This window comes from Tursiops truncatus, chromosome X, assembly GCF_011762595.2.
Source record: "Tursiops truncatus isolate mTurTru1 chromosome X, mTurTru1.mat.Y, whole genome shotgun sequence".
NCBI classification, from domain to species: domain Eukaryota; kingdom Metazoa; phylum Chordata; class Mammalia; order Artiodactyla; family Delphinidae; genus Tursiops; species Tursiops truncatus.
The window spans coordinates 79,158,155-79,182,236 of record NC_047055.1 but is presented as its reverse complement, the minus strand read 5'-3'; the positions used below and the strand labels follow the sequence as shown (position 1 = coordinate 79,182,236).

The window sequence follows — 24,082 nt, the reverse complement described above, 5'->3', positions numbered from 1 at the left end:
CAACGCCCCGAGCAACTGTGAAACACGCTGCTTTTATAGAGCCCAGGCTCAGCGGGAGATAGGAACTGACGTATTCCCGCCCTCCCTGTACCCACCTATCACAGTGCGGTAAACCAGGCAATTTTCGCGGTTATGAACTCAAACTTGGCGCCCATTTATAGTGCTTCCGGAATCAAGCTTATCACTTCCACGAGGTATCCCTAATTTTACCGGAACGTACCATTTCACGCACAGGGTACAAGCCCATTTTTGTAGTTTGGCAATTCCTAAATTAATTTTTGGGGCGACAGGGAAAAACCGAGTCGAATCCTCCCGAACAAAGTTTCATCCTTGTGAGAACTTGGATAAGCGAGCCCCATTCCTTGCTTGAACTGCCCAACTAAGTCCATTAGCCCCCCTCCAAACAAAGCGGAGGCGCAGGGAGGCGCAGGGAGGCGCGGGGAGGCGCGGCGAGGCGCGGGGAGGCGCGGGGAGGCGCGGGGAGGCACGGAGAGGGGGGTGGAGGGAGGGGTGGGGGAGGGGTCAGACCCCCTTAATAAGAGGGAGGCAGCAACTCAGAAGTGCCAGGCAACACTGAACTATGATGTTTGCTTCCAGACCCCTCCGAACTCCGGAGATAAAGAGAAATTAGTTACTTAAAGCTTTCTGGCACTCACTCCCGACACACCAAGAATAACAAACGGGGGCAGCAAAGGCTTTCTAGATTGTGCCCGTTTCTCTGGCAAAAACCCATACATCTCATAATTTAAGCATTTGGCCAACAGAATACATATAAAACGTCCCTGCATTTAAAAACATTAATGACACTGAGCTTATTTCATGCTAGGTTCTGTTCCAAGTGTTTTTATATGAATTTAATCCTTACGACACTTTAAAAAAGTAGGCAGTGTTAGCACTCTCATTTTACAGAGATCACATGGCTAAAAAATGACAGGGAGCTAGAATGCAAATTCCAGCAGCACTAGTTAGTCTTAAGCACCAAACTGCCTACATATAAAAAGGTACTTTCTGGGGCTTCCCTGGTGGCGTAGTGGTTGAGAGTCCGCCTGCCGACGCAGGGAGCATGGGCTCGTGCCCCGGTCCGGGAGGATCCCACATGCCACAGAGCGGCTGGGCCCGTGAGCCATGGCCGCTGAGCCTGCGCGTCCGGAGCCTGTGCTCTGCAACGGGAGAGGCCACAGCAGTGAGAGGCCCGAGTACCGAAAAAAAAAAGGTACTTTCTGAGTTGATGGGGAATGGGATAAGGGCTTATCATTATAACCTTATCACTTACAACAAACTTGCAAGTTTACCTCTACAAGCCTATTCCATAAAAATGGGACTTACATAACTGTGTGCCTCAGAGGTTTGGGCAAAGAATCTGAACATTAGCTGTAGTTAATACTGTTAAGAGGCATGTGCTTCAAGTAAAGAGTGGGTTTAGGACTGGAATCAAATGGTAAGTTACACAAGTTTATTCAAGGTGCACAAGCAACTCCTTTAGACCGAAGGCAGGAGGAGCTGAAGTAGACTGGAAATAACTGATGCACATTCCTAATAGACAGAAGAGGGTGGGGGTAAGAACTTATTTATGGGGACTTCCCTGGTGGTCCAGTGGTTAAGAATCCACCTTCCAATGCAGAGGACGCATGTTCGATCCCTGATAGGGGAACTAAGATCCCACATGCTGTGGGGCAACTAAACCTGCACGCCGCAACTACTGAGCCCACGCACTCTAAAGCCCGTGCACCACAACTAGAGAAGCCCATGCGCCACAACGAAAAGACCCTGCGCGCCACAAGGAGAAGACCCCACATGCCGCAACTAAGATCCGATGCAGTCAAATAAACAAACAGATATTAGAAAAAAAAAAGAACTTATGACTAATCTATTGGACATCTTTCTTGCCCCATCTTCCAAGAAACAAACACTAACCCACATTAGGGCTTTGAGGGTCTCAATCCACAGAACTTGGGAGGTAAATTACCTAACATTTTATTGAAAAAAAATTGGTTCTCTCTCTGAGAAAACAGGCAGCTAAACAGCCTGTTCTGGTCCCTGATGCATGGATATCCTCCTCCCTCATACTGGTGGTTGAGTTCAATCACCATACAGAGTGGGAAGGAATAGTCCACATAAAGAATGAGACTACAAGGGTAGATGAAGAAGCCAGAATGGTTATAAGCTGAACAGGAACAAACACAAATGCGTGTGCTGGGAGTCTCAGGCTTTGTTAAGTCTTAATGGATCATACACCAACCTGACCCATGCTCCACCACACTTGGCTGAGAAAACAAAATAATTCTTACTATCATAGCTGCACTGTAGGGAAATCTGGTCCTTCTGTTGTTTGGAGCTGTTCAAATATAGATTTCATAACTGGAGGACCCTATTGTTCCATCCAATGCTCAATTTAACAGAACACAAAATACATCAGCCATATTAAGGGCAAATCATTCATTTATTGTTTAAAGATTGCAAGACAACATCTGAATTTCTGTAGCACAATTTAAATGTTTTACTTTTTTGATAAAGCAGAGTATAATAGAAAAAACAATTAGTTTCCAGTAATATCTATATCTCTATTCAGAATTAAGTCTTCCACAGACATGTTACCTGGAAACAAAAGCCTGTTACAATAAGCAAAGCTTCAACCAGAGCGGCTACTTTTCGGGCCAGGGAAAGGTTCACCCCTATAGGAGGATGATGTGCTATGTAAAATGGCTGCAAGGTCACAGCCTTGAGGGCGCTGGAAGTCTATTATCCTATTCCACATTAAGTAGTTTGGTGAACTTCAAACGTCCGTTCATCTGCAACCAAGCTGGCAACCTTTAACTGATATTTCAAGCAGGTAAAAAATAAATTAAAAGAAATCCCTACACTGATGTTCCTTGATTTACACTGTTAAATGTTTCATTAACATGTAATTCTGGCTAAGAATTACATTTGAGACTCCTTGCTCAGATTTTGGTTAACAGTACAAATCTTTCAGAAATTCAAGTTCTTATTAATCAATTTGTCAGCTAGGATACATTCAGGCATCAGCTGCAACTACAGAATAGGTGCACTGCCTCAGCACTTTGGAAAGACATAATCTAGAACACTACTAGCAGACAAAATATCTGTTACTAGACAGCATATGTGCAGTACAGCAAGACAAAAACATATATTCATATGTTGGCTTGTTTAAGCCTCAAGCCCTCGATCCTTTGTTGAAATACAATAATTTTATTCCTATGGTTTTCAATACCAAAAACTCAACCTCCAGGAGGGCTAAAGTCTAATTTGTACTCCAAACCAAGTAGCAGTGCAGTTCGCTACTACTGAGGCTGAATCCATAAAGACTTCAAGACCACGTCCAGAAGACAAGTTATTATATATAATACCCTGGAAGGTCTGAAACATAATTATCATATACATAGCTGGTCCTTCAGAGCTTTTTACCTATAAAATGTTTTTTGATGAAAGTTATTTAATGTACTGGAGATAACTGTGACTTACTGATCAAATATTTGAATACTTATACTTACCTGGGATTTCATTTCTGCTGAAAGAAAAAGGAAGAACAGGACTCACTTAAAAAAAAACAAACTTTAGAAATGAAAGTAAAAATCGTATCACACACTATCACTGTTGGAAGCAGCATAGAGGGGCAGTCAACGGTAAAACACTGGTGAAATAGGTCAAAACTCTAGGCCAAAAATCCATTATTATTATCATCAGTGACAGTACCACAACTGTGCCCTTCAGAATTAATAATCACTCCTAAGAATCTTCATTTGGCACCAGATGATGTGTTTAAGAGAAACACTCTGGGAGGTTTTGAATCAGACTTGGGTTTTTGTTAGCCAAGTTACAGGAGAATTTTTAAAGTGAGGGGAAGGGAAGAAGGAAACGGACCAGAAAAAGAATTTAAGCCATCATCTATAAACCAACAAAGCACTGATAGTTCCAAACATTATGTCAGACACTAAAATGACTGATATAGGCTCAAGTGGTTTATAAAACCTATAAAAAGACTACACCAGCAAAGTCCCCATTTATCTGTAGAGTTCAGAAACTAAAACAAGGAATATTTTAGCTTAAAACCTTATCTCAAGAGAATTATATATACTTCACATGAATAAAAATACCTGAAACCAAACATTTTTAAAAGCTCCAATACCCAAAATATAAAGAAAAAAATTCAGAAGACTCAATCAATCCATGACAATCACAAAACGGCTGGGCAATCTCTATCTCCCTTCCACACTAACCATCCATCCCATGGAAGACCAAGGGAGATCAGACCTTCCAGACTTATGCAACACCTGGCTGCTGCAAAATTCTATGGAGACTCCTTGTGGAACAGCAGTTTCCCATCTCTTGTGTCTCTCCCTATCAGGATCATGCAGGAAGCAAGTCTGGCTGTGCTATTTCTTATCATTGTCTGTCACCCATCTGCAACATGATATTGTACAGATAAGTAAAAAGTAGTTCCCTTTCCCCCAGAAGGTTGAGGCTCAGGTACAGGGGTAATTCTCCTGTGCACACAGTCATTATTTAGGCCGACTCAGTGACTTCAACAGGCTTAATCATGTGATCAGGTTTGTTGCCAGCTGCATAATGCTCCCACATCTGTAGATAGAGCCGCTCTAGTTCCATTGTGTATTGTTTGGTGTTGAACAGAGGGCTAGATATTCTCTGCTTCCAGACTTTGCCACGAATTTTCTTCAGGCTGAATAATAAAAAGAGATCCAAGTTTACAAATCAGAGCAGAAACTCAGAACTAGCCCCCATAAACACCTAGACACCTTTATGGTAAATTACATAACCAAACTTTCTCTTCTGATTGGCCCTCCCTTACCTCAATGCTAAAAAAGTGAAAGGTCACAGCTAACATAATGTTAAACACTTATAATGGAGTTCATCTCCACATCCCCTGAAAACACTGTTCTTTCCTAAATAAGCATATCCAAGAGACACCATGCTTTCTCCACTTCATCTTATTTCTACCTTTAAAATAAAAATAACACTTGGCAATGACACGTCTATTCCTACGTACTACTGGTTAGAACATAAACTGTTTACCCTTTTAATACGCAACTTAGCAATGTGTCTATTAGAACCATAAATGTTCATAACCCTATGACCTATCAATAACTTTTAAATCTATTCAACAGAAATAATCTCAGACATACCTGACCATGCAAAGATGTTCACTGAAGCATCATTTACAATAGCTAAGGCACAAACATAAGATGGAAGTATTCATTTTATGAATGTTTTAATGAAATAGGAAAACACTCAAGGGGAAAAAATACAGTACGTCTACTGCTTTAATTTTCCCCTTGTACATGAACTGAGTTGTTTATTTAGATATAAAAAAAAAAGTGTTCCTAATATCACCAAGACTATGGTTCTGTTCAGAAACAGGAAAAAAAAAGCAATCAATTCTTCTGGGGAAAGAAGATAGAATTCTCTCTCTCCTCCTGTTGTGAATATATCATTTGTCATGAGACTATTCTTATACAGAGAGAGTTATTACTTTAGAACCAGAAGCTGGAATACTCTTGTGCATTTTAAAAAACAATTAATAGAAAGGTTGTTTTAATGTTTTTTTTGTGCCAGAACTAGTAAAACAGCTATGCATATCTGTTGGCCTCAACCCAACCATGATCATATTAATGTTACCTTCCAAATAAAAATACCTTTGTGTTATTTTTAAAGTTCTGTATGTCAGCTTCCCTGGTGGTGCAGTGGTTAAGAATCTGCCTGCCAATGCAGGGGACACAGGTTCGAACCCTGGTCTGGGAAGATCCCACATGCCGCGGAGCAACTAAGCCTGTGCGCCACAACTACTGAGCCTGTGCTCCAAAGCCTACGAGCCACAACTACTGAGCCCGTGTGTCACAACTACTGAAGCCCGTGCACGTAGAGTCCGTGCTCCGCAACAAGAGAAGCCACCACAATGAGGAGCCCGCGCACCACAACGAAGAGCAGCCCCCGCTCGCCGCAACTAGAGAAAGCCCGCGCGCAGCAATGAAGACCCAAAGCGGCCAAAAATAACTAAAATAAAATAAATTTAAAACTAAATAAATAAAGTTCTGTACGTCAATAGAATGGTTAAACTGTGGTACATCCATACACTGAAATACCACTCAGCAATAAAAGGGAATGAACTACTGATATGAGCCAACAACACGGATGAATCTCAAAACATTATCCTGATTGAAAGAAGCCTTCAGAGTACATGCTGTATGGTTCTATTTGTATAAGGTTCTAGAAAGGCAAGACTAAATAAATTATGGTGGAAAAAAAATTCAGAACAGTGGTTGTCTCTGAGGGTTGGTGAGGAGGACCAACTGAGAAGGGGTGTGAAGGAACTTTCTGGAGTGATGGTAATGTTCTACATGCTGTTGGAGGCCTGGGTTATAAAGGTATTTCTCAAAACTCACTTAAGATTTGTGTATTCCAATTTGGGATTAGCAGGTACAAACTACCGTAGATAAAGTAAACAACAAGGTCCTACTGTACAGCACAGAGAACTATATTCAATATCCTATAATAAACCATAATGGAAAAGAATATGAAAAAGAATATACATGTGTATATAATATATATATATAACTGAATCAACTTTGCTGTACCCCAGAAACAACACTGTAAACCAACTATACTTCAACTAAAAAAGTAAAATTAAATTAATTTAAAAAAAGATTTGTGTATACACTGTATATAAATTCTGCCTCAAAAGACAAAAGAAACAAGTATTAAACTCTAGTTAATGATGGCCATTCTGAAGTATTTAGGGAGAATACTGATATCTGCAGTTTACTTCAAATAAGATGGATTTCTAAATGGATATAGGAATAAACAGATGGAATGTGATAAAAGTACAGTAAAATTATCAGTGGCAGAAGCTAGGTGGTAGGTATATAAGTGTTTATTATAAAATTGAACTTTTTCATAATAAAATGTTGGGAAAAAGTAGTGTATGAAGTCAACTAAGTTCCAAAAAGAAAATACACTAAATTATTTACTGTAGTTATCTCTGGGATGATGGACATGTAAATTAATTTTTTAATGCCTGGGCTCAAAGTTTTCACTAGTTTTTCTTAGCTGTATATGATGTTCAGGGGAGAAAATTTTGAAAATGATAAATAAATGCTTAACATACATCTGTTGAATGCTTACTATGTACCAAGAACTGTTGTTAAGTGCTTTACGTGGAACACTTTTTCTCTTTTTTTAAACATCTTTATTGGAGTATAATTGCTTTACAATGTTGTGTTAGTTTCTGCTGTATAACAAAGTGAATCAGCTATGTGTATACATATATCCCCATATCCCCTCCCTCTTGCGTTTCCCTCCCACCCTCCCTATCCCACCCCTCTAGGTGGTCACAAAGCATCGAGCTGATCTCCCCCTGTGCTATGCGGCTGCTTCCCACTAGCTATCTATCTTACATTTGGTAGTGCATCCATGTCAATGCTACTCTCTCACTTCGTCCCAGCTTACCCTTCCTTCCCCCTCCCCGTGTCCTCTAGTTCACTCTCTACGTCTGCATCTTTATTCCTGTCCTGTTCCCTAGGTTCTTCAGAACCTTCTTTTTTTTTTTTTTAGATTCCATATGTGTGTTAGCATACGGTATTTGTTTTTCTCTTTCTGACTTCACTCTTTATGACAGTCTCTAGGTCCATCCACCTCACTACAAATAACTCAATTTTGTTTCTTTTCATAGCTGAGTAATATTCCATTGTATATATGTGCCACATCTTCTTTACCCATTCATCTGTCAATGGACACTTAGGTTGCTTCCATGTCCTGGCTATTGTACATAGAGCTGCAGTGAACACTGTGGTACATGTCTCTTTTTGAATTATGGTTTTCTCAGGGTATATGCCCAGGAGTGGAATTGCTGGGTCATATGGTAGTTCTATTTTTAGTTTTTTAAGGAACCACCATACTGTTCTCCATAGTGGCTGTATCAATTTACATTCCCACCAACAGTGCAAGAGGGTTCCCTTTTGTCCACACCCTCTCCAGCATTTACTGTTTGTAGATTTTTTGATGATGGCCATTCTGACCGGTAACACTTTTTTTTAATCCTCACATCTCTGCAAGGTAGGTACTATCATTCATCCCCATTTTGCAGATGGAAAAACCAAGGCACATAGAGACTAACTTGTCCAAAGTCACAAAGCTTGTGAGAGAGCCTGGATTCAAACCCAGGAAGTCTGACTCAAAGAGGGTGCTTCTTTAAACTTCTACATAATATGCTACTTGTCAGAAAACACAAAGAAAAAAAAAATCACATGTAATACCCAAAGAAAAATCTCATTTAAGAGATAAACACTATTTTATTGTATGGATAAAGCATCATTTATTTAAGCATCATCTCTCTAATTCCCACCCATTTGGGGGCATTTAAGTCATGCCCAAATATTATCACAAGGATATTCTTAGGGTCAAAGGTCTAGCTTTTTTTTTTTTTTTTAAGGGCTCTGAAAAGACTACCAATTTACTCACCAATGTATGAAAAGGTCAGCACCTCAGTGCTCCCTCATCATTGGTATCATATTAAAAATCTTTTATTTTATAGGTAAATAATGGGTGTACCTCAATGTTATTTTATTTCTACTAGGGAATTCTCTGGTGGTCCAGTGGTTAGGACTCCACGCTTTCACTGCCAAGGGCGTGGGTTCAATCCCTGATCAGGGAACTAAAATCCCACAAGGCAGGTGGCAAGGCCAATAAATTAAAAAATAAATATTTATTTCTACTACAGAGGTTGAAACTTTCTTGTTAACCATTTGTATTTCTACTTTAGTCAGTTGTCATTTCTTTGCTTACTTTCCTATTAAGGGATTTAAAATGTAAATATTCTTCAGTCTTTATATAGCCAGGCTATTAATATTTGACATTAAGGAACAGATTTTTTTCCCTCGTTTGCCTTTTAATTTTCTTTTTTTTATTGAAATATAGCTAGTTTACATCTTTTAATTCTCTTGACTTACTTTTATTCAGCATTTACTCTACATAGTGAAACCTAATGATCACTTTATTTATGGAAGTTTAAAAAGTTCTTCTCAGGACTCCCCTGGCGGTCCAGTGGTTAAGACTCCATGCTTCCACTGCAGGGAGCACAGGTTCGATCCCTGGCCGGGGAAATAAGATCCCGCACGCCGCATGGTGCGGCCACAAAAATAAATAACAAGTTAAATTAAATTAAAATAATAAAAAGTCCTTCTCCCATCCAGAGAGCATACAACTAATTCATTTATTTTATATTACCCTTATTTTATGATTTCACTTCATAACACCTATATTCTCTCTAAATTTTTCTTGTTTCCTTCACCTCACCATATAATTTGTTCATGGAAAAGTTTACTTACTATTCTAGATCAGTTCCCAGTTTCACAGCTATGTCTTCATATTCTTGTCTATTTTTAGCAATAAGCTCAAGACAGCCTAAACAAGTGAGCTGGGAAGCTGCAACTCGGGAAGCAAGAGTCTCTCCTGCAATAAGAAAGATAACAACTGCACATCTGAGAATGCAAATAGCACACAGTTATTAATGTTATTTATGTTAAATATCCACACGATGCAGATGAAGAGTGTTCAGACTTGAACAAGTCTCATTTTCTATCATCTTGCCCTAAATGTTGCTTCTAGTACATATGATTTCACCTGGAAGTGTCTCTCCCAAGGAGATTTTAAAAAGAACAAGGAAGCAGCTCACCTGGCATAGTCACCATGGGTGTCCCTGCCCAAAGGACATCCATCCCTGTGGTGTGTCCATTACAGAGTGGAGTGTCCAAGCAGACATCAGCCAGCTGGCCTCTCCGAACATGTTCCTCTTTAGGAGCAACAGGTGAAAAAATGATACGGTTCTGGGGAAGGCCCATATTTTGTGCGTACTGTTGAATGTTAGGTTCTCCTACTGCTGGAAAACGCAACAGCCACAGTACACTATTGGGAACACGCTTCAGAATCTAAAATAGGGAAAACAAGAGCAAGTATTAATAGCAGCTCTGCCCTTCTCAAGAAAGGCTCCCATAAATTTCTAGTAATTCTACCATACTCTATTCTTTTCACCCAGATAGCAGCCTACCGTGAACTTAAGTCTTTCTTTCACATAGATGAATTAGATCAACTGAGCTATAGGTTCCTGTTCTGCTTAGCTGTCCCCAAAGACAGTTCAAAGAAAGAGGAGACTGATGCAAGAAGACAAACAAGTTACTAATTGGCAAAATCTGAGGCAGCTATGTCCTGTGGGAATTGATACTAGGAGTGATTTTTGTCCATGAGATAGGAATTTTCCATTTCAAATTTTAAATCCCCCACCATGGTACAACAAATAAAGTTAGTTCACACCTGCCAAACTTTATTTGCCTAATCTAGATCAGGGGTCAGCAGACATTTTCTGTAAAGGACCAGAGAGCAAATACTGTTGCTTTTGATGGCCAACATGGACTGTGTCATAACTATTCAATTCTGCCCTTGTCACTGGAAAGCCATAGACAATATGTAAGTAAGTAGGCATGGCTGTGTGTCAATAAAATTTTATTTACAAAAACAAGCAGCTGGGACTTCCCTGGTGGTCCAGTGGTTAGGACTCCATGCTTCCACTGCAGGGGGCTCAGGTTCGATCCCTGGTCAGGGAACTAAGATTCCGCATGCCACACTGCCAAAATAAAAAAACAAACAAAAAAACAAGCAGCGGACTGGATTTGGCTCATCGGCCATAGTTCGCCAACCCGATTTAGACCTACATCTACTCAATGTATCATACAAGTTCACCATCCCATCTCTGAAAGCCATGAGAACAGATGGATTTCAGAATTTAGAATATTTCAGATTTTTAAGAAGTAGTACAGTATATATAAATTACATAACACTCTCAGCGGCAACTCCCTGCAAACCAACATATTAGTATCTCTGCATCAAGATGTAGGAATATTCATACTAAATGGAATAAATAAAGAATCATAAATAGCCTAACATCAGTTCAGGCAGTGTGGCTGCCAACCAAATAAATGTACCACAAACTTATGAAGATGCTTTTGGTTTTCAGGTTTTTTGAAATGGGGAAGTGAAGATTCAGGGATAGTAAACCTGTACTCATCTGCTTCCTCTTCTCCACCCTCCCTCGTCCTTTAAAAAAAGAAAACAGACCAAAAAACCCAGATATTAATCAGAAAAAAAGTCAACCAAGAACTATCTCCATTTTAGGCTCTATGGAAAAAGAGGCAGATATGGATAGCAAAGTTTAGAAGCTTCAGAGGTCCTGCTTATGCAAACTGGTATGATGAAATGACTGAGAAGTAACGGCATAAGCCAATTCCTTCCTGGTTCTAACTCTACAATATTGCAAGAATGATGTAAAATGTGGATGAGTATACGTAACAGCTTTGCTATCAGCTTAGACCATGGGTTGGCAAACTATAGCCTATGAGCCAAATCTGGCATATTGCCTGTTTTTGTAAATAAAAACTTATTGGAACATACCTATACTCATTCATTTATATAATGAGTATGGTGTTTTCTTGCTACAATGGCAGAATTGAGTAGGTGTGACAGAGAGTATAGACTGCAAAACCAAAAATATTTACCACCTGGCCTTTTAAGAAAAAGTTTGCTGATCCCTGCGTTTGAACACATAAATTTTAAAAGTTCATTATATGATATTTAGACACTTGAAGGACAAATCAAAAATTGCTGAAATCTACAGCTCTTTTGAAGATTATCACAATAATCTAGCACAACAGCTCCTGAATGGGAGGATGGGGTGGCAGCCTCAGCAAGACGACCTATATACAGAATCTTTACGAGAATCTCTGGACATTAATAATGAATCTACACACACTCACATTTGCCCACATCTGCAAAGTAGATGGGTCAATTTTATATAACTGATTAAAGTTACAGTACACAATGGCATCTTCTGGTAACCCGTACTGAGAACGTGTGGTTACAATAATGGTACGGGGAACCTCCTCTCCAGTGGCAGCCTTATTGTTGATCTAGAACAAGAAAAAATATATGATTATATTTAAAGTAAACATGGTCCGATATTTTTCTTTTCTTTTCAATATTTGTTTATTTATTTATTTGGCTGCTTCAGGTCTTAGTTGTGGCACGCAGGATCTTCGTTGCACCATTGCAGCATGTGGGGTCTTTAGTTGCGGCATGCGGGATCTAGTTCCCTGACCAGGGATCGAACCCAGGTCCCCTGCATTGGGAGCACGGAGTCTTAACCACTGGACCACCAGGGAAGTCCCCAGTCTGATTATTTTTCAATCAATAAACAATCCTTACGATGCAAACTGGTATAACCATTAAAAGTAATGTCGTTGAACTATAATGAGAATATATTCATGACACATTAAGTTAAAGGAAAAAAGTTAGAGCATTATCTTAATTTGGGAGGGACTGCACTATGAAACATCTCACTCTAGCCAAAAAGTTCTCTTCAAAACCCTATTAGTCCAACAGCAAGCTTTTGCTCACTCTTTTCTCCATGTACGAAATATCCTTTTCTAAATCACACCCACCTTTCAAGACTAAACTTAAATTACTGAAAAATCTCTACTAAAACTGCCTCTCCTCATTGTTCAGCTCTATTTCTGAGCATCTACATACACAATTACAGTCTTATCTTGCAATTCCCACACATCTGGGTAGTGCCTTACCTTGTTATGTAACTATTCCAGGTGTGATAGACATCTCATACATTACGGGCATTGTGTTGTTCTACACTCAAAATTCTTTGTACCTGTGCAGTTCAAGAAGTATACTTTTTTTTCCTTGAGTCAAGCATGTCTGCCCTATTGTTTCAAAGGACAGTTCAGGCCTAATACACATTACGGGTGATTAATTCCTTTACCTTAATTCATTTCAAGCATTCTTTGTATAAACTGCTATACCACTAAAACTGTTAACTCCTAAAGAGGTCAGAGATCCTTGCCTTATGATCTCTTGACAGAGTTACATATTCACTTATTCAAGTATGCAATATATAATATTGGGTTGGCCAAAAAGTTCATTCGGATTTTTCATACAAGCTTATAAAAAAACCTGAACGAGCTTTTTGGCCAACCCAATATTTACTCAGCACGTATTTCATTATTGTGGCTAAGACACGGACCCTAAAGTAATTCAATTCAGTGGAGAATACATACAAACCCAGGGAATTATAATGTGTTGTGCTGGATGTAAAGATATATCCCAAATACTACAAGAACAGAGAATACAGGTACCAATGGAGCAGGGAAGGAGAGGTCAGGGATATGGACAGAAACAGATTCCTGGCGGAGTTGTCTGAACTGAAAGTCTTAAAGATGAGTAAGATTTAACTGGGGAAAGGATGAGTTACAGAAGCAAGACACTGTATGATGCCTACAGACAGTTCACCGTTGGTAAGAGTAAAGCCACAGGCAGAGAATAACAAGGTATTAACACAGAAGACTCTCATTAAGTAACCTGCTGGCTGAATCCAAGAGACTTTTAAAATCAAACAAACCTATATAAGATGCCAGTTTCCACTGAATTCATTTCCTCATCTATAAAACGGAAGTAATGATGCTTACCTCCTAGAGTTATGAGATGTAAAGAAGATAAATGTATACTTGGTGGTAGATAGTATGTTCTATTATTCTCTTCTCACCTGGGTAGTTGCCAGTCCATTGCTAATACTGAATCCATTAATTGTTATCTGAATTTGTCCTCTGTTAATCATTTCAATAACTGCTTCTGCAATAGTATTCATAGGAATGACAGGCATATTAAGAGCTGTATTACTGCTGTCTGCGTTGTCTCCTCCATCAGGACATTTCATCTTAAAATAATTACACAAAATACATCATTAGGGAAAGATCCCAAATGCAGATAACTTAATTTCAATGACAGTATTGACCAGGTTCTGACCTTGACAATTTTCACATCTGGTAGACTATCAAGAAATGCTTTGAGGTCGATGCCATTCAGCACAATCCGATTGTCATAAATGTGCCCATTGGACTTAAAATCGATGACTGCTTTTTTCTAATTGAAAAAAAAGTTTCAGACATATCTTTTAGGATGCACAGGAACAGCAGCAAGGAAATAAATGACTACAGTTCTTTGCAATTCCCCTATAGCACTGTTTTTCTACCTACCTTCAGGTGAGGGAACATATTAGCATGATCACCAATAAAGAAAGTATGGGGCATATAAGCCAGTTTCTCAGAATACTGCTCAGCAACTTCAGCAGGTGAAGTTTCCTGATCAGTGATGATATAATCCATGAAAAGCGCGCCACTAGTCCCAGGGTACCCCAGCCACATTGCCTAAAAGAAAAAAAAAAAAATCAGACCAAAAACTGACTAAGAACCTTCAGCAAATAGCTTAAAATTAAATAAGTAAACAAACAACCAAGGAGGGTGGACTTCCTTAGCCAAGAGCAATCAAGTAATATTTTAGACTAAACTTCTAAGTGCTAAACCGTTTTTCCAATTTACAAGACAGAACAACGGTTTACATCCAACTACAAATTGCATGTCTCCATATACATGTTCCTGTGGGCACTGTGTTCTCACTCAAAATTCTTTGTCCCTGTTCATTTTCAAGAACTACACTTTTTTTTCATAAGTCAAGCATGTCTGTCCTATTGTTTCAAAGGACAGTTAACCAAAGAGGGGAAAAAACCTATCACTGTCTTCTTAGCCCAATAAACACTGTGAGTAATTATCATTATTTCCTTTACCTGAATAGGAGCTGGCCTGAGAGCAAAGAGTTCATTTCGAGCACCCTTGGTATAACCATTCATATTTACAAGGATGTGTATACCATCTTGATGAATGCGATCAGCTGCTTTTCCATTGCATGGAATCTATGGAATAAAAAAATAAGAACTTATACTATGTATAATCTAAAACTGATTCAATTAGTGTTAATGGCATTGAACAGAATTCAAATTCCCAGATGCAAAAGTGGTAACAACACAAATTACATTAATGCAGGGTAAAAACATGGTTAAGTACCATTAAAATGGGCCCACAGCATTATACAAACAGGATACAGAGGAAGGAGAGTTTACCTCTAGACTGAACGTATGAACAACTAGGCTTGGGACTTGCCTGGTGGGTCAGTGGTTAAGAAACCGCCTGCCAATGCAGGGGACACGGGTTCGAGCCCTGGTCCGGGAAGATCCCACACACTGCGGGGCAACTAAGCCCGTGTGCCACAACTACTGGAGCCTACATGCCTACAGCCTGCGCTTTGCAACAAGAGAAGCCACTGCAATGAGAAGCCCGTGCACTGCAACAAAGAGTAGCCCTCGCTCGCCAAAACTAGAGAAAGCCCGCACACACCAACAAAGACCCAACGCAACCAAAAAAAAAAAACTAGGCTTCATAGAGGAGTTGATATTTGAAATGGGCCTTCAAAGATGGATAGGAGGACTTCCCTGGTGGCGCAAGTCATTAAGAATCCACGTGCCAATGCAAGGGACACGGGTTCGAGCCCTGGTCCGGGAAGATCCCACACACTATGGGGCAACTAAGCCCATGTGCCACAACTACTGAAGCCCGCGTGCCTAGAGCCCATGCTCGACAACAAGAGAAGCCACCACAATGAGAAGCCCACGCACCCCAACAAAGAGTAGCCCCCGCTCGCCACAACTAGAGAAAGCACACGCACACCAACAAAGACCCAATGCAGCCAAAAATAAATAAATAAATAAAAATTTTAAAAAGATGGACAGGAGTTTGAGGAAGCTGGACAGAATACAATCTCAACAGAGAACTGTATGAATAAAGAACCAGAGTAAAGTGCATGGTAGGTTTAAAAAATGGGTAGATCACTTCTATTTGATATAGGGTATAACTGAGGGCTAATGATGGGTGAAAAGCTCTGGCAAACAAGGTTGTTTGTTTAGAAAGGTTGCGAAGGCCACACTGAAGAGCTTGGACTTCATACAGGCACACCAATGTTCACTGCAGCACTATTTACAATTGTCAAGATATGGAAGTAACCTAAGTGTCCATCAATGGATGAATGGAAAAAGAAGATGTGGTATATATACACAGTGGAATATTCCTCAGCCATTTAAAAGTTGCCAGAGGGAAGGGAGGGAGGGGGCAAAATAGGTGAACAGGATTAAGTAGTACAAACCTCCAGATATAAAACAAGCAAGCCACAGGGATACAACATACAACATGAGAAATATGGTCAATAATACTGCAATAACTTTGTATGGGGACAGGTGGTTACTAGACTTATCATGGTGATTTCATAATGTATGCAAATAACTATGTAGTACACCTGAAACTAACGTAACACTATACGTCAACTACATTTCAATTTATATATATATATATATATATATATATATATAAAATTAATAAATATATATTTTAAAGAGTTTAGACTTCAGTCAATAAGCAGTGAATCCTAAAAGGTGTCAGAGGTGGAGGGCCATATGCTTCTTGGTCAGAGTCCAACCCTACATCAAAAATGGTCAGGTATATTTCCAAAGCAACAGCCATAACACAAAAGACGTTGGTAGAAATTATTTATGAAATGACAAGAGGCTCACAATCCTTCTGCTAGGACTTCAATGATTCATATATATGAATTACTGGGTATACCATACATACCTCTGTTAGTCACCAAAGTGGCCAACAGCGTCTATAAGAAAAAACTCTAGTCCATACCTGCAGCAAATTCATTCCCTCACAGGTTTCAATATTAATTTATCATAAAACTTTTGCTCCTAGAGGAAACAGCAATGGAGCAAGTATAAGAAATAAAGAAAACCAAAGGCAAAGGCCCTTTTTTTTTCCCCCTCTCCCGTCGCGGAGCACAGGCTCCGGACGCGCAGGCCCAGCGGCCATGGCTCATGGGCCCAGCCGCTACGCAGCATGTGGGATCTTCCCGGACCGGGGCGCGAACCCATGTCCCCTGCATCGGCAGGCGGACTCTCAACCACTGCGCCACCAGGGAAGCCCGGCAAAGGCCCTTTAAATGACTTTTTTGTTCTTCTTCCAAGCCACCATTTTGTTCAATTTATTCAGGTAATATTAGGTATCTACTGTCACAAGTGCTAGCTCAATCCGCAGAGAAGTTTTACGACCACACACAAATACACCATATTTCTATTTCATTTGCAAACTCAGCAAAAATCCATGCTGATTATAAATGCAATGTAATAAATGTAAACAATCAAGGAAATAAGATCGAAGCAATTGCCCACAGGTATGTAGTAGCTGATGTTAAATATCTGTCATGGAAAATACTGAGGATATGGGCTTCTCTGGTGGCGCAGTGGTTAAGAATCTGCCTGTCAATGCAGGGGACACAGGTTTGAGCCCTGGTCCGGGAAGATCCCACATGCCATGGAGCAACTAAGCCCGTGTGCCACAACTACTGAGCCTGCGCTCTAGAGCTCACGAGCCACAACTACTGCGCCCACGTGCCACAACTACTGAAGCCCACGCGCCTAGAGCCTGTGCTCCACAACAAGAGAAGCCACCGCAATGAGAAGCCTGTGCACCGCAATGAACAGCAGACCCCACTCACCACAACTAGAGAAAGCCCATGGGCAGCAATGAAGACCCAAAGCGGCCAAAAATAAATTAATTAAATTTAAAAAAGAAAATTGAGGATACAAGCTACGCACCAACAGTTTTATTCACTATTTGCTCAAAATAAAAAGTTGGAAGTACAAGCCTCTAAGATAGCCTCAACCACCAGAGGGCAGACAGCAGAAGCAAGAATCCTGCAGCCTGTGGAACAAAAACCACATTCACAGAAAGATACACAAGATGAAAAGGCAGAGGGCTATGTACCAGATGAAGGAACAAGATAAAACGCCAGAAAAACAACTAAATGAAGTGGAAATAGGCAACCTTCCAGAAAAAGAATTCAGAATAATGACAGTGAAGATGATCCAGGACCTCGGAAAAAGAATGGAGGCAAAGATCGAGAAGATGCAAGAAATGTTTAACAAAGGCCTAGAAGAATTAAAGAACAAACAAACAGAGATGAACAATACAATAATTGAAATGAAAACTACACTAGAAGGAATCAATAGCAGAATAACTGAGGCAGAAGAACAGATAAGTGACCTGGAAGACAGAATGGTAGAATTCACTGCTGTGGAACAGACTAAAGAAAAAAGAATGAAAACAAATGACAGCCTAAGAGACGTCTGGGACAACATTAAACGCAACAACATTCGTATTATAGGGGTCCCAGAAGGAGAAGAGAGAGAGAAAGGACCAGAGAAAATATTTGAAGAGATTATAGTCAAACACTTCCCTAACATGGGAAAGGAAATAACCACCCAAGTCCAGGAAGCACAGAGAGTCCCATACAGGATAAACCCAAGGAGAAACATGCTGAGACACACAGTAATCAAACTGGCAAAAATTAAAGACAAAGAAAAATTATTGAAAGCAACAAGGGAAAAACGACAAATAACATACAAGGGAACTCCCATAAGGTTAACAGCTGCTTTCTCAGCAGAAACTCTACAAGCCAGAAGGGAATGGCATGACATACTTAAAGTGATGAAAGGGAAGAACTGACAACCAAGATTACTCTACCTGGCAAGGATCTCATTCAGATTTGATGGAGAAATCAAAGGCTTTACAGACAAGCAAAAGCTAAGAGAATTCAGCACCACCAAACCAGCTCTACAACAACTGCTAAAGGAACTTCTCCGAGTGGGAAACACAAAGGAAAAGGACCTACAGAAACAAACCCAAAATAATTAAGAAGATGGTCACAGGAACATACATATCGATAATTACCTTAAACGTGAATGGATTAAATGCTCCAACCAAAAGACACAGGCTCGCTGAGTGGATACAAAAACAAGACCCATATATATGCTGTCTAGAAGAGACCCACTTCAGACCTAGGGACACATAGAGACTGCAAGTGAGGGGATGGAAAAAGATATTCCATGCAAATGGAAATCAAAAGAAAGCTGGAGTAGCAATACTCATATCAGATAAAATAGACTTTAAAATGAAGAACGTTACAAGAGACAAGGAAGGACACTACAAAATGATCAAGGGACCAATCCAAGAAGAAGATATAACGATTATAAATATATATGCACCCAACATAGGAGCACCTCAATACATAAGGCAACTGCTAACAGCTATAAAAGAGGAAATCGACAGTAACACAATAAGAGTGGGGGACTTTAACACCTCACTTACACCAATGGACAGATCATCCTAACAGAAAATTAATAAGGAAACACAAGCTTTACATGACACAATAGACCAGATAGATTTAATTGATATTTATAGGACATTCCATCCCAAAACAGCAGATAACACTTTCTTCTCAAGTGCACATGGAACATTCTCCAGGATAGATCACATCTTGGGTCACAAATCAAGCCTCAGTAACTTTAAGAAAATTGAAATCACATCAAGCATCTTTTCCGACCGCAACGCTATGAGATTAGAAATCAATTACAGGGGAAAAAATGTAAAAAACACAAACACATGGAGGCTAAACAATACGTTACTAAATAACCAAGAGATCACTGAACAAATCAAAGAGGAAATCAAAAAATACCTAGAGACAAATGATAATGAAAACACGATGATCCAAAACCTATGGGATGCAGCAAAAGCAGTTCTAAGAGGGAAGTTTATAGCTACAATCCTACCTCAAGAAACAAGAAAAACCTCAAATAAATAATCAAACCTTACACCTAAAGGAACTAGAGAAAGAAGAACAAACAAAACCCGAAGTTAGCAGAAGGAAAGAAATCATAAAGAGCAGAGCAGAAATAAATGAAACAGAAACAAAGAAAACAATAGCAAAGATCAATAAAACTAAAAGCTGGTTCCTGGAGAAGATAAACAAAATTGATAAACATTAGCCAGACTCATCAAGAAAAAGAGGGAAAGGACTCAAAACAAAAAAAAGAAAGTTGTAAGTATAAGAGTTTCACATACCTGAGAAAGATCAATGAAATGATTGGCTTCTGCCATCACCTTCACTCGGAAGTTTGTGCCATCATCTGGGCTCAGGGCATAACAGAATACCTGAAAGGCAGCACATAGTATATTTAATAACCTTGGCTCAAATCTTTCCAAAAGACACTGGGCTTAACACCTAAAGGTGACTATAAAGCTACCACTGTGGGTTTGTTTGGTTTTATAAATAGCGACTCTAGAGCAACACTAGTCTTACCTCAAATTTATCAGGATTGTGCATGCCTGGAATAGACTGCATAAGATGAGAAGTAGGATGATTCCCAAAGTCAGAACTCACGTATCCTACACGCAGTCGACCATCACTGAGCTTCAAGTCTTTCGGATGTTCATATGGTGGTTTATGAAGGACATTTATCTACCAATGGAATTCAGTGCTTGTTAGTAAAGTTGAGTCTATATGTAAATTTTCATCTAGGAAAACTGACTAAAAGCATACCTGTTAGGAATGGTATGCCCAGAATACTTCTTTAATTCATATAACCAGTCTAATACAACCCTAGCAATTTGTATAATATGCTTCATACTTTGACCTGTTCCTGAGGCCTATGAAGTAGCCCAAGCAAGTTAAAGTTGTAGGAAGGAAGCAGAGTGGGAAGAGCATGACAAACCCTGCATTTTAGAAAATTCTGTAGGGAAGCATTTTTTAAAAACACAATTACACCTAGCACTCTGCTCTATTCTGCTGAGAAAATTCCCACCTTTGATCAAGTACTGCTCTAATTCCCAAAGGTGAGTAGAAAATACCAAACACTTTATAAAAACTATGGTTTCAAAATTAAAGGAAAACACCATCAGCCTACTGTTAAGTATTTCAGTTAAGGATTCCACCTTATAGAATGGAAGGGGTTATGATCAAGACAGGACACAATGGGAGGGGGGCTTCTGGACTGGCTCACGAAGCTTCATTTCTCAACTTGGGTGGTAAACACCTTATGATAACTCATTAAGCCATAAATTTGATTCATGTAGTTTTCTGTATCTGTGTTTTACTTTACGACGAAAAGATTAAAATGAAAGACTCGCACCTTATCCAAGCAGAGGTTCCCATGCCTCTCAGCAATAGCCTTCCTGAAGCCATGAGAAAGAGGATATAGCATACTATGATGAGGATGCACAGAAGGCAACCTATTCTTCTCTAACTGGTCAGCCACAATGCTGACCAATTTCTTCATTCGCTCATCATAGTCTGTCCAATCACAGACAATCTAGAGGAGGCAAAAAGAAGTTATTATCCAGAAAACCTTACTCCAAGACTTAACATCCTATGTGTCTTTGGCCTAAAGTAATGTCAGATAACCCATTAAAAAACAGTGTCTCCAGCCAAGCTTGGATTAATATGGCACATACAATTAAAAAGTGATTACAACCCTGAAAGCCAATTACTGGCCCATTATTCTTTACCTGCAGGCAATGAGCCAAATTACAATAGGCGTCAGGAAAATCAGGTTTAAGCTTCAGAGCAGTGCGATAAGAAGCAATTGCTTCTGGAATATTCCCTGAATCCTGGAAATAAAGTGGGATGGTTAAATTTTTTCCTAAAATTAAAAACATTAGGTGCTAAGATGCATATATTGTAATAAAATATATATAAAAAATAGTACCTTGTGAATGGAAGCCAGATTGCTGTGGGCATCCGCAAATGCAGGGTTAATCTGAATAGCACGAGTATAACACTGCAAGGCTCCCTGAACATCCTGCATCTCCTTTAGAGTGTTTCCCATATTAGAGTAGGCATCAGCAAAGGTAGGACTGATTCTAAAGGAGAGGACAAAGATTTTATTTCTCTAGTACAAAAACCTTTAACCCCCTGTAATATTAATTTAGTCTGCTATTATTAAAAGTCCCACATACCAAATGTGCCAAATGCCAAACATTTTAAAACTCAGAAGAAAAAAATAAGGCTGTGAGTCTCTTACCGAATAGCCTCCTTATAATGCATCAGAGCTTCCTGCAGTTTTCCCTGCTGCTGCAATACACTTGCTAAATTTGAATGGGCAGCAGCAAACTCTGGGAAGACCTATAAAGATTCAAGATGATAACTGAGGTTTAAAAAAAAAAATAACTGCTAAAAACAGCAGTAATAACTTACCACAACAAGAACTTCGCTCAAGCACCTTTATATCCCTACACTTCTCTCCACCTTCTCCAAGTCTACTCATTCTTCAAAGCCAAGTAGTTCAAATTCTACCTCTTCCTTTCTTTTATACCTCTCCGTGTTTCAAAACATAATGAGGTAGACCTCTCCTCATCTTAGTTTATGCTGGTAACTCTAGCATCTCTCTTCAAAACTCCTACCACACCTACCAACCAACATTACAGCCATCAGGTACTGAAATTATATATTTACTGGTAACGCTTCTTGAACTCTAGCTTACTGTTTAAATTTTTTTGTGCCAATCTTATCTACCCATAAAATAACAAACTCAATGTTAAGGATTTTCTTGAATGTCACACAGGACCTCACTCATACCTTAGGTACTCAATTACTGGTTCAACGAATGATTTGCCCACTATCTACTTTTACAAAAGAGGTGGATGACATGGCAAACTTAACTGCCTTCCCTCTACTATCACACAGACAAAATACCCAGCCACACCACCCTCAACATACTTCTAATGCTTTACGATACAAGCGAACTGCCTCTTCAATGTTTCCCTGTTCTCGTTTGATATTGGCTAGGTTATTCAGAGAGTCTGCATGGGTGGGACACAGCCGGAGAGCTGTATTGTAACAATCTTCTGCTTCGGCAACCTAAAAAACAAAACAAACTATTCAAAAACCTACACAGAGGAATCACAGAGTCGCCACTGATATTATTCTAACAATTGCTTAGTTAAGCCTAATGGCTGGTAATATTCCAGAAAACAGGTATTTTTGCTATTCTTCCTCTCACCTATAATTCCAAAATTAAACAATTTACCACCTCAATATTTAATGACAATATGTACAAAAATGACTTTTTTTTAATGCCATCAGGTAACAAAGAAAGAGACTGAATAAAAATCCTTACACTGCCCTTCTCTTTGAGAGCGTTGGCTAGGTTGCAGTAAGCATCAGGGAAATGTGGTTGCAATTCAATAGCTCGCCTGTAGGTGTCTATTGCCAGATCTATCAGGCCTTGCTCATAGTATACACAAGCCAGGTTGCCATGTACCACTGCATGATTTGGGCTCAAGCTTAGGGCACGAAGGTAAGCTGCCACAGCTCTATAAACAGAAACACACACACACACAATGCAACTAACTTTTAATGGATGCTTTGTTACAATTATTTCATTCTATCAAAGTATATCAATTATAACTAATTACAATTAATTCATGCCATACTATACTTAACCTCAAAAATCAAAGTTGCACCTTTATAAAACGTATTTTTACACTGAAAAATTTTCTATACCCCCATAAGAAACAGACTTTCCTTTGACAACAGCAACAAAAAGTTAAAAGTCAGGATTTACTTAGCTTTCTGAATCAGACAGAAGGAATAATTTAGTCTAAAAGATAACCATTTCAATAGTTTTACAATAAAGGAAATTTCAACTAAACTCCTAGTGAGAAGGATAATGGCTTCGTGAAAAGCCAACAATGAAGTCAGGCAACAATAAACCTATAATAAAAGGTAATACAGCAGACCTGAGCCGGGAAAGTAACAAAAGGAAAGTGTATTTCAATGACCCACTGTGATAATTTCAGTCCAAACTCTCAAGTGTTGATACAACAAAAACTCCAAATAACCTCACCTGTCAAAAATCCGTGCCTCTTTCAAGACATTTCCTAAATTGATATAAGCATCCAGAAAATTGGGGTCAAGGGTGACAGCCTAAAAATTGCAAGACAGTTACTTAGAGCAAGTTAGGATTTCAGATTAACTTCCCAATTACAAGTTTTTAGTCTGAGATAATTTTAGACCTCCAATTACATTTTCTAGTATAATTAAATCTTATTTCTTTCATTTTTAAAACCCAATTATTTTAGTACCCACTCATTATTCACAAATCTCAATGTTACCAAAATAACTTCCCATGTAATGTAAGAGCAAAATGTGTCCTGAAGGGAAAAATTTTAAATTGGGTCTGCTCCAATTTTATTGAGCTGAACACTTCTCATGGTTG

At 39.2% G+C, this 24,082-nt stretch overlaps 1 protein-coding gene and 1 non-coding gene across 6 annotated transcripts in view; one reads left to right on the top strand and one right to left on the bottom strand.

Moving 5' to 3' along the window:
• Window positions 1-2,473: 2,473 nt before the first annotated feature.
• Window positions 2,474-24,082, bottom strand: part of OGT (O-linked N-acetylglucosamine (GlcNAc) transferase) — a 37,114-nt gene continuing 15,505 nt past the window's right edge. For 2 of the 5 annotated variants that reach the window (XM_033849934.2, XM_033849935.2), the window contains exons 6-22: window positions 23,711-23,790; window positions 22,982-23,177; window positions 22,582-22,722; window positions 21,887-21,987; window positions 21,572-21,725; window positions 21,372-21,473; window positions 20,996-21,175; window positions 20,167-20,325; window positions 19,929-20,018; window positions 14,708-14,833; window positions 14,121-14,291; window positions 13,891-14,007; window positions 13,631-13,801; window positions 11,835-11,987; window positions 9,704-9,956; window positions 9,357-9,480; window positions 2,474-4,696 (exon numbers count right to left, since the gene is read on the bottom strand). In XM_033849934.2, coding sequence (XP_033705825.1) covers window positions 4,522-4,696; window positions 9,357-9,480; window positions 9,704-9,956; window positions 11,835-11,987; window positions 13,631-13,801; window positions 13,891-14,007; window positions 14,121-14,291; window positions 14,708-14,833; window positions 19,929-20,018; window positions 20,167-20,325; window positions 20,996-21,175; window positions 21,372-21,473; window positions 21,572-21,725; window positions 21,887-21,987; window positions 22,582-22,722; window positions 22,982-23,177; window positions 23,711-23,790 — 2,493 coding nt within the window. In that variant the 3' untranslated portion in view covers window positions 2,474-4,521. Of the gene's footprint in view, window positions 4,697-5,159; window positions 5,202-9,356; window positions 9,481-9,703; window positions 9,957-10,535; window positions 10,649-11,834; window positions 11,988-13,630; window positions 13,802-13,890; window positions 14,008-14,120; window positions 14,292-14,707; window positions 14,834-19,928; window positions 20,019-20,166; window positions 20,326-20,995; window positions 21,176-21,371; window positions 21,474-21,571; window positions 21,726-21,886; window positions 21,988-22,581; window positions 22,723-22,981; window positions 23,178-23,710; window positions 23,791-24,082 lie in introns of those variants that run through there. The other 3 variants (XM_073799030.1, XM_033849936.2, XR_012329211.1) reach the window with 3 other exon arrangements.
• TRNAW-CCA (transfer RNA tryptophan (anticodon CCA)) lies at window positions 10,556-10,628 on the top strand. Its single transcript has one exon. It is a non-coding gene; the product is annotated as a tRNA-Trp (tRNA).